Source organism: Mesoplodon mirus, assembly GCF_964341445.2.
Source record: "Mesoplodon mirus genome assembly, chromosome: 8".
Classification (NCBI taxonomy): domain Eukaryota; kingdom Metazoa; phylum Chordata; class Mammalia; order Artiodactyla; family Ziphiidae; genus Mesoplodon; species Mesoplodon mirus.
In genome coordinates this window covers 541012-549528 of record NC_138984.1, presented here as the reverse complement: position 1 = coordinate 549528, position 8517 = coordinate 541012, and the positions used below count along the sequence as shown (strand labels likewise).

The 8517-nt window shown below is 58.1% G+C and overlaps 1 protein-coding gene across 1 annotated transcript; it reads left to right on the top strand.

The window, feature by feature from the left end:
• Nucleotides 1-7955: 7955 nt before the first annotated feature.
• On the top strand, nucleotides 7956-8315 carry LOC309809440 (NADH dehydrogenase [ubiquinone] 1 alpha subcomplex subunit 5-like; the record flags this gene model as incomplete). The annotated part of the gene is made up of 1 exon (XM_082630501.1): nucleotides 7956-8315. One exon carries the CDS (start codon nucleotides 7956-7958, stop codon nucleotides 8313-8315), a length of 360 nt encoding a protein of 119 aa, XP_082486627.1.
• Between the last annotated feature and the right edge of the window lie 202 nt (nucleotides 8316-8517).

The window sequence follows — 8517 nt, the reverse complement described above, 5'->3', positions numbered from 1 at the left end:
AGCAGTGAATCCGAATAAGGAACGGAGAAAGGGCAAGGTGGGGTTTAGCAGCAGTACCAAGACCAGCGGAATTCGGTTTAAAAGTACGTACTCGCCTGGTCGCTGAGCTCTCTCCTTTGTAAACGCTAGGACTGTTCCTGACAAGACACAAACTTGCCCCTGGGAAACCACAAGTGACCTGAACCGCATGGCTGTTTTTTTAAATCTGGAGGTAAGACCGTGGCAAGTGCAAGTAGAGACTGTGCAGGTTTTCACTTTGGTGTGGAAGAGAGGGAGGGAGAGCTTAGAGAGAGAGTTTGCGGGAAGGTGTAAGTTTAGAGCAGCCTCCCGTAGACAGATAAATCATCCGACATCCAACTCACAAGTAGGAAAAAACCCCAAAAAGCTTCAAGCAAAGAGGACACTGGAGAGAAAGGCCCAAGGAGGCGCCACAGATAGACGTGCAGATGGGGTCAGAGCCCGTCCGTCCCCGTCTCAGATGGGTCACAAATCCAAGTCCAGCACCTGCTCTTTAATAGACACTTTGAAAATTATACAAAAAAAGTAGAAGGGATGGGAAAGCTGTGCTAGATCCAGCACAATCCTAATCAGAATGACATTTGATTTTTTAAGAACCTCCTTAAACTCAAATTTATGTGTAAGAAAAAGATCCACATTGAACCTTGAAACTTTAAAAAAGTTTAGTCAACTTTGAAAATGAGTCAAGAGCAGTGATTTCCTTCCAGATTATTAAAAATCTGGGGGGAAAAAAAGCTACAAACCCACCGTAGAAACGCTGCAAACACTGTAGAAACACAGCCAGCCGCACAGACTCTCGGACGGGCTCGGTGCTGGTGAGGGCGCCCGTGGGTCCCTGGACGGGAGGCCTGTGTCCTGGGCGGGGCTGGCAGAGGAGCACAGTTTGTGGGAAAAGGGACACTGACCCAGCCTAACGTTGTACGCAGGCCATCCTGAGGATTAAAAGTCTCCATGTGAGGGGCTTCCCTGGTGGCGCAGTGGTTGAGAGTCCGCCTGCCGATGCAGGGGACACAGGTTCGTGCCCCGGTCCGGGAAGATCCCACATGCCGCGGAGCGGCTGGGCCCGTGAGCCATGGCCGCTGAGGCTGCGCGTCCGGAGCTGTGCTTCGCAACGGGAGAGGCCACAGCAGTGAGAGGCCCGCGTACCGAAAAGAAAAAAAAAAATACAGAAAAGTCTCCGTGTGAAAGTAGAATCACAAGCCAGTAGAAAAAACGGTGGGGGGCTTCCCTGGTGGCGCAGTGGTTGGGAGTCCGCCTGCCGATGCAGGGGACGCGGGTTCGTGCCCCGGTCTGGGAAGATCCCACATGCCTTGGAGTGGCTGGGCCCGTGAGCCATGGCCGCTGGGCCTGCGCGTCCGGAGCCTGTGCTCTGCGGCGGGAGAGGCCACAGCAGTGAGAGGCCCGCGTACCGCAAAAAAAAAAAAAAAGAAAAAACGGTGGGAAAATACATTTGTGAGCTGGGAGTGCAGAAAAGCTTCTTAATCCCCGAAGCACAGCCGTAAGACAAGGTTTTGATGGGTTAGTTTACATAAAGTAAAAATTCCTGTGGGGCAAAGAACACCATGAATAGACCACTGAGAGCAGACGGAGAGACGTGTGCTCAGAGTTTAGAACTGGCAAAGGGCCTAACGCTTAGATGTAAAGGACTCCTGCAAACCAGAGGAAGGAGGATCCAGGTAGAAACATGGGCCCAGGACAATCAGGCAGCTCAGAGAAGCCGAGGGCCAGCCAGCCAGGGCTGCCATCAGAGGTGTGCAAACCAGGGCAGGGAGCCGATCAGCTCACAATGCGGGGTTGCCATGGCGGGAAGAGGGGGCACGGACTGGGGTGTCCACATAGGGAGTTGTCCCCTCCTGGCCGGCAGGGCACTGCACGCAGGCCCCGGGCACAGTGGTGGCTGAGTCCAGGCTGGGCGTTCGGCTACGGTAAATGCTCCTCAGTGGGGAGGAGCCCACAGCGCCCTTGCTGGGAAACCACAGGAGGCCACAGCCACGTGGACTGCACGTCCATCACAGAGGGATGCGTCCGAGTAGGAGGATTCCCACAGACAGGGACGGAGTGGACAAGGGGATAAAGTGAGGCCTGAGTCCCTGCCGAGAGCACCCCGTGAATGGAGGGTGGTGAGGACCAGCCGCCTCACCGGGGCCTGCAGCGGCCCACCAGCTAAGACGAGGCACGGCCATCAGGGTGACAATGCTGATGATATGCCAAGGGAAGGAGGCAGCTTCCGTGGGGGATCTGTCCTTCGTCCCTCAGCAGGCACTCGGCACCTGCTCCGTGCCAGCCCCTCTCTTGGGCACTTGGGAGACATCGCGACAGAGGTTTTTAAGTTCCTGCCCTTGTGAACTTCACATACAGTGGCTATAGATTAAACAATAATCGTAATAAGACAGTTACGTAGTTGGAAAGTGACCCGTGCTTTGGAAGAAAGAAGAGCGTTTTGGACAAGCTCACTGAGGAGTCATTTAACGGGAGGAGTGGGTGACCCTGGAGAGAAGACCAGCACTCGGGGAGGGGGCGGGGACCTGAGAGGGGACAGCAGAGGTGGGGAGGTGGGCAGAGAGTGAAGCCGTAGCCAGAGCAGCCTGGAAGGAGGTGGGGTGAGGGCGAAGGAGCCCTAAAACCCCCAGCTCTGGGCTTGGGGCACTTGGCAGGAAGAACAGGGGGGGACGGGGGGTCAGGGTAGGGCCCAGGGGGGCCGAAGGAGAGAGAGGGGACGGGGGGCAGGGGACAGGCGTGCAGACGCACTGGACCGGGGTGGAGGCTGCGGGGATGGAAGTGCCCTATGCAGCCAGAGACAAGCAGGCAGGATGGCAGCAGATGGCTGGTGAGCAGGCTGGGGGGCTGCCTGGAGGAGGATGCTCCCTTTGTGCAAGGAGAAGGATTGGGGGAAGCAGGGGGAGGGTCCTGGGGGCAGGGAGCATGCTGTGCAAGCGAGGTAGCTCGTCCGGGCATAGGAAGCCTTGAACATCCGTGGTCCACCCCTCAGGCTCTGTGCAGAGCAGGCAAGTGTCAGGAGGACGGAGTCCTTCCCAGCTGGCAGTCACTACAGTGGGCACTCACCTCAGTGGTTTCGCCCAGATCAGCAATGTGTCCACCCCCAAGGATGAGGTGCATTTGTTCCAAACCACCTGGATGGATCTCTTACCTTTGCAGACTGCCTCGTGGCCGGGGGTGGCCTGAGACTCGTGCTTAGCTGATGACACCTGCTTTCCCGAGAAGAAGGGCAGGTGATAGTACCTTAAATGTGGACTCGGGGGCTGGACCTGCCACAGCAATCCTGCAGCCACAGGCAAGGGCTCTGGCCCTGACACCCCTGAGCCACTGAACCCACCCAGGTGCCAGCACCTCCCTACTTCTTACGAGGTGAGGAAGAAGACCTTTTGGGTTAAGCCACACAAAGGTCTGGTGTCAAAGCCACAAAGCCACAGTAGTTGGAGGCTTTACTTTTTTTAACTAATGTATTTCTGAATATTATATAAACATATATTAAAAGTTATGGTCAAATAAAGCTAGTATAGCAGCGGCTCCTGGGCCCGGGCCCTTCCTAGCACCTGGGACCCAGCAATACAGCTCTGCTAATTGTAGCTTGCTTAAATTGTTTTTTATAATATATTTTTATTTTTTATTAATAGACTATTTTTTAGAAGTTTATTTTAATAAATTTATTTAGTTTATTTATTTTTGGCTGCTTTGGGTCTTGGTTGCTGCTCACGGGCTTTCTCTAGTTGCGGTGAGCAGGGGCTACTCTTCGTTGCGGAGCACGGGCTCTAGTCGTGCAGGCTCAGTAGCTGTGGCACGTGGGCTCAGTAGTTGTGGCATGCGGGCTCTAGAGCGCAGGCTCAGTAGGTGTGGCGCACGGGCTTAGTTGCTGCACGGCGTGTGGGATCTTCCCGGACCAGGGCTCGAACCTGTGTCCCCTGCATCGGCAGGCGGATTCTTAACCACTGTGCCACCAGGGAAGCCCTAATTTTTTTTTTTTTAACTGCGAAAGTAATGCAACTTGAAAAAATTTCAAACCGTAATACATTGTATAAAGTGAAAAGTAAAAAATTATACACAGGGCGTGTGTGCCTTTATATGCGCATGTGTCCCTCTGAGGGCTCCAGCTGAGCTGTGCACTTGCCTCCAGCAACCAGCTGCCACTGCTCTTCTTGAGCAGACAGTGCTGGGGCCACCAGACCTGCTGTGCCACCGAGAGCGGAGAGCCTGGGGCCCTGCGGGTTGGCCTCTTCCGGGACCGTCCTTCACAGCGGCAGCCAGAGGAGAGTGTCCAGCTGCCCAGTCTGGGGAGCTTGGCCAAGCCCTCCTGCCGCAAGCCCCGCAGGGTCAGCCTGAGGCTGCCCTCTGCCAGGATTCCTCCTCCTCGACTGTGTGCCTCCTGGTCCTGTCCTGGGGTGCCGGGGTCAGAGGATCCAGCCAGGATAAGGGTCAGACTCAGGGAATTCCACAGGCAGACAAGGGCACGAGGGGAACGGCCATGGGGCCAGGGCCGTGAGGACAGGGTCCCTCCCAGCTCTCTGCCCTCAGGGCTGACCCAGACTTGGCTTCCAGACCAGGCTGGTGCTGGGAGGTTGGCCATGACCTCAGAGGCCTCTTCCGGAAGCCGCTGTGCCAGGTGGGAGCCCGTTCTGCCATGCATGGGTCGCCAGAGGAAGGGGGGAAGATGGACCCAGGGAGGCTGGGCAAACACCTGGCCCGTCAGGGCTCCACACACAGGCCCCCGGGCCTAGCGCGGCATCTGCTCCGGGCCCTGGGGGGTGAGAAGGGCTAGGTGCTCCGTGTGGCTTCGGGGAGGGCACCCCAGCCCTGGGGAACCGCGGTCGCCCACCTGTCCGCTGGACGCACCGCAGAGCAGCTCACTTCGGGGCCTTCGCGGGCGGGGCGGCCTCGGTAGGTCCCTGTCCGCCCGGCTCAGAGCGCGGACAAAGACCCCGCCCCAGCCCTCCCTCCTCTCCACAGCAGGATGGCCGGCCCACTGGAAACTCCGAGGACTTTCACTGGCTCAGGGGCATCTGGGGCCTGGTGCAGGCTCCCGTCCGCTCCTCCAGGCCTCGGGTTCTCTGGACTAAGTGGCAGCCGCCCCAGCTCCTGCGGCCCTCCCACCCTCGCACCCTCCCAGCCACCAGCAGCCCTCCCGGCCACAGGCCTCCCCTCTCTCTCTGCCCCACTCTGCCGACCCGGCAGCTGCAACGGTGGTGTCCGTCCTCCCCGCAGAGGGATCCAGAGGCCGGCAGGAAGGATGCAGGGTCGACATGGCCAGACGCTCCTCCCCTCTGGCCCAGGATCCCCCAGGAGGAGCTGCGGCCCTGTCTCTATTAAAGGGTTGTCTGTTCCCCCTGCAGGCGAGGAGGAGGTGGGGGGGGGTTCTGCACTCTGAGCCCACCCTCAGGCCTTCCCAGGCCCTGCCACGCGAAGGGGGAGGCGGGCACTCCCTGGGCAGGTGGACAGACAGACGGCCGCGGGGCCAGCCGCCCTGTGCTCCGTCTCTCCCTGGTCTGGAGTCCGGGCCCAATCTAGGGTGGCTTCCTCTGCTCCCAGGCCGGACCCAGCCCTGCTCCAAGCCCCATCTTCCCCTCTGAAGTGTGGACTGTGCGGTGAGACAGGGACCGGGCCCCACGTGCCCCTCCTACCCCACCCGTCCCGACCCCAGCCCTCGCCCTGGCGGGATGCAAGAGCAGGATGCTGCACAGACGGGCCCGGGAGGAGGACAGTGCCGTCCTGATCGACGTGGCCCCCGGGGCAGAGAAGGGGGACTCTTACGGGAGCACAGCCAACGCCTCGGAGGTAACCCCTCCCCCTGCTCCCCTCCCCGGGTCCAGGCTCGGTCTGCTCTAGGTTTAGGAGGTGGACGCAGGGACCCGGGAGACAATGGCCCCAAGCCCTTGGTGGGGCGGATGCACGCCAACTGTGTCTTCCCTCCTGCATCCCCCAGCGACCCCCAAACCCTCACCTGCCCCAGCGAAGGGAAGAGGGAGGTGCCCTTAACCCTTGAGGGATGAGCAGAAACCCCTCAGGACAAGCTGGGCGGGGCCGGGTGGGGCCCTCAGCGACGGGGGAAGGAAGGGGACACAGAGCAACGCACCAGGGTGACGCGATCGCCTAAAAACAGAACTGTAAGCACAGCAGAGGTGGACAGTGTTGGGTCTGGGTAGAGATCGTGGGTGCTTGTTGGGTTGTGTCTGCTTCATTCTGCATTTGCCAATTTATCAGAACACAGAAGTGAGAGGGAGGGAATGCCCTCACCCCCCAGAGGGCGGAGATGGGCTTTAGAATTAGGGTCAGGGTCAGAGTGTGGGTGAGCTTCAGATGGGTTAGGTGAGGGTGAGGCTCAGAACTCTGTATGGGTGAGGTTACTGATAGGGTAGGTTTTAGGTTAAGGTTAGAGTTAGGATCAAAATTAGTGACGAGGTTCGGGTTAGGTCACCCTGGGCCCAGGTGAGTACAGATGCTTTTGATAAAGTGTGCTGGGGTGAGAACACCCAGCCCCACCTTGTCTTAGGTTCCAGCCGACCCCCGGGGCCCAGGTCAGCCACTCTGTGAGGCCCCAAAGATCCTGAGGGCCTCAGCCCAGACTCAGGCTCACTCGTGTTCAACCTTTGTCCCCTGGGTCAAACCTGGAGAAGAACACACCTCCTGGGGCCTGCAGGAGACTCCCTCCGGGCAGCCTGTTGTGGGCCTCCTTTGTCCATCTCTAGGGTTCCCACCCCTGTCCCTGGGGGGCCACAGACACCCCAAGTGAGGCTGTGGGGGAAGATTCCGGGTCCCAGACCCGGGAGTCCCCGCCAGGGACGTTCCTCTTCCCTGGTCCTCCGGGACCTCAAGCCTCCAGCTGCTGCCCTCCACCCCCGCCCCCGCGGCCTGAGAGTGGACACAGGTGCCTCCCTTCCTGCTGCCCCAAAACATAGCCTCCGGGGAAACACTCACCTGGAACATCTAGAAACGCAGAAGGATTCCACCCTCTGGGCGCCATGACCACCTCTGGCCTATCCGAAGGGCACTTAGGGGCCATACAGCTCTTCTCCAGCCTCTGGAGGCCAGCACGGTGGGCGCCCCGGGTCCTGCCCCTGCTGCCCACAGCCCAGGTGCTCAGTGGCCCGTGGAAGCTCTCGGAGAGGCTGGAGAGGCCCGGGGCTGGCCTCAACCCTGGATGCACCTGTGCCACGAGCCCCTCTGGCCACGTGGTCAGATGCTGCCGTTCCTCCCCCTTCCTTCCAGCCAGCTGGACGCCAGGCAGCCACCGACAGGGTGGGAAGCCCCGCCAAGCCCTGGATCGGAGAGCCCCTCCCAGCATCTGCCAGCCGTGCCTATGTTGGTACTGGGGCTGGGGACACAGATGGGGCAGCGGGATGACGGGGCCCAGGCCACCGTCCTCAGGAACCAGGCCTCCCCTCCCTCGCCCAGCACCATCTCCAGAGCCAGCTGTGGTGCCAGCCGCTGTTCTGGAGGGTGGGGTGAACAGCACACAGCAGGAAGGGGGTCCCTACTGATGGGAGCTGGAGAGGGCTCGGGGGCAGAGCGGGCGGCCGTCTCCCTCCTGCTCTGGCCTCGGGACCAACTCCAAGACACCTCACTCTGCTCTCTTGCGCCCCACACTTTCTCTACCTTCAAAGTGGATCGGATCCACTTCTCCTCACTCCCCACCCCGTGGCTCCTGTCTGCCCCGAGCCACCGTAATCTCCCCAGAGCTCTGCACCAGTGCCCACCTGCCAACCCTGCTCTCCACGCAGCACCGGAAAGACCCATGCTAAAAGGAGATGCCCTAACCTCGCACCCGTTAGGATGGTTAAACGACAACAAAAAAACAGAAAACAAATGCCGAGGAGGACGCGGAGAGACTGGAACCCTCGTGCACTGCCGCCGGGAAGGTGACATGGCGTGGCTGCGGTGGAGAACAGTATGGCGGTTCCTCAAAAAATTAAACACAGAATTACCATATGGCTGTCGTGGTGGGCTTGCTGAAGAAGACCACTGGCCTTGTGGGACTGGCTGTATGTGAGAGTCCACACGAGAGGCTAAAAATATTGTATGCAAAGATTCTTGATGTTCTTGGACAAATCCCTAAAAATGCAGCATACAGAAAGTATACAGAACAGATTACAACTGAGAAGTTGAGTATGGTTAAAGCAGAACCAGATGTTAAAAAATTAGAAGAGCAACTTCACGGAGGCCAAGTAGAAGAGGTGATTCTTCAGGCTGAAAATGAACTAAGTCTGGCAAGAAAAATGGTGCAGTGGAAACCATGGGAGGCTTTAGTGGAAGAGCCTCTTGCCAACCAATGGAAATGGCCAATATAAACATCATTAAATGACTTGTGCGTTTATGGGACACTGATGTAATTAAATATTCTGTTATGTTAAAAATATTTCCATATTATTGACATCTTATAATCAAGAAAACTGATAAAGAACATATATAGGAGACTTGATAAAATCGCTGATTATGTAATAGGGACTTGTGAATCGGTTTTTGATTTGTAGAGCATTCATTCAATTATTT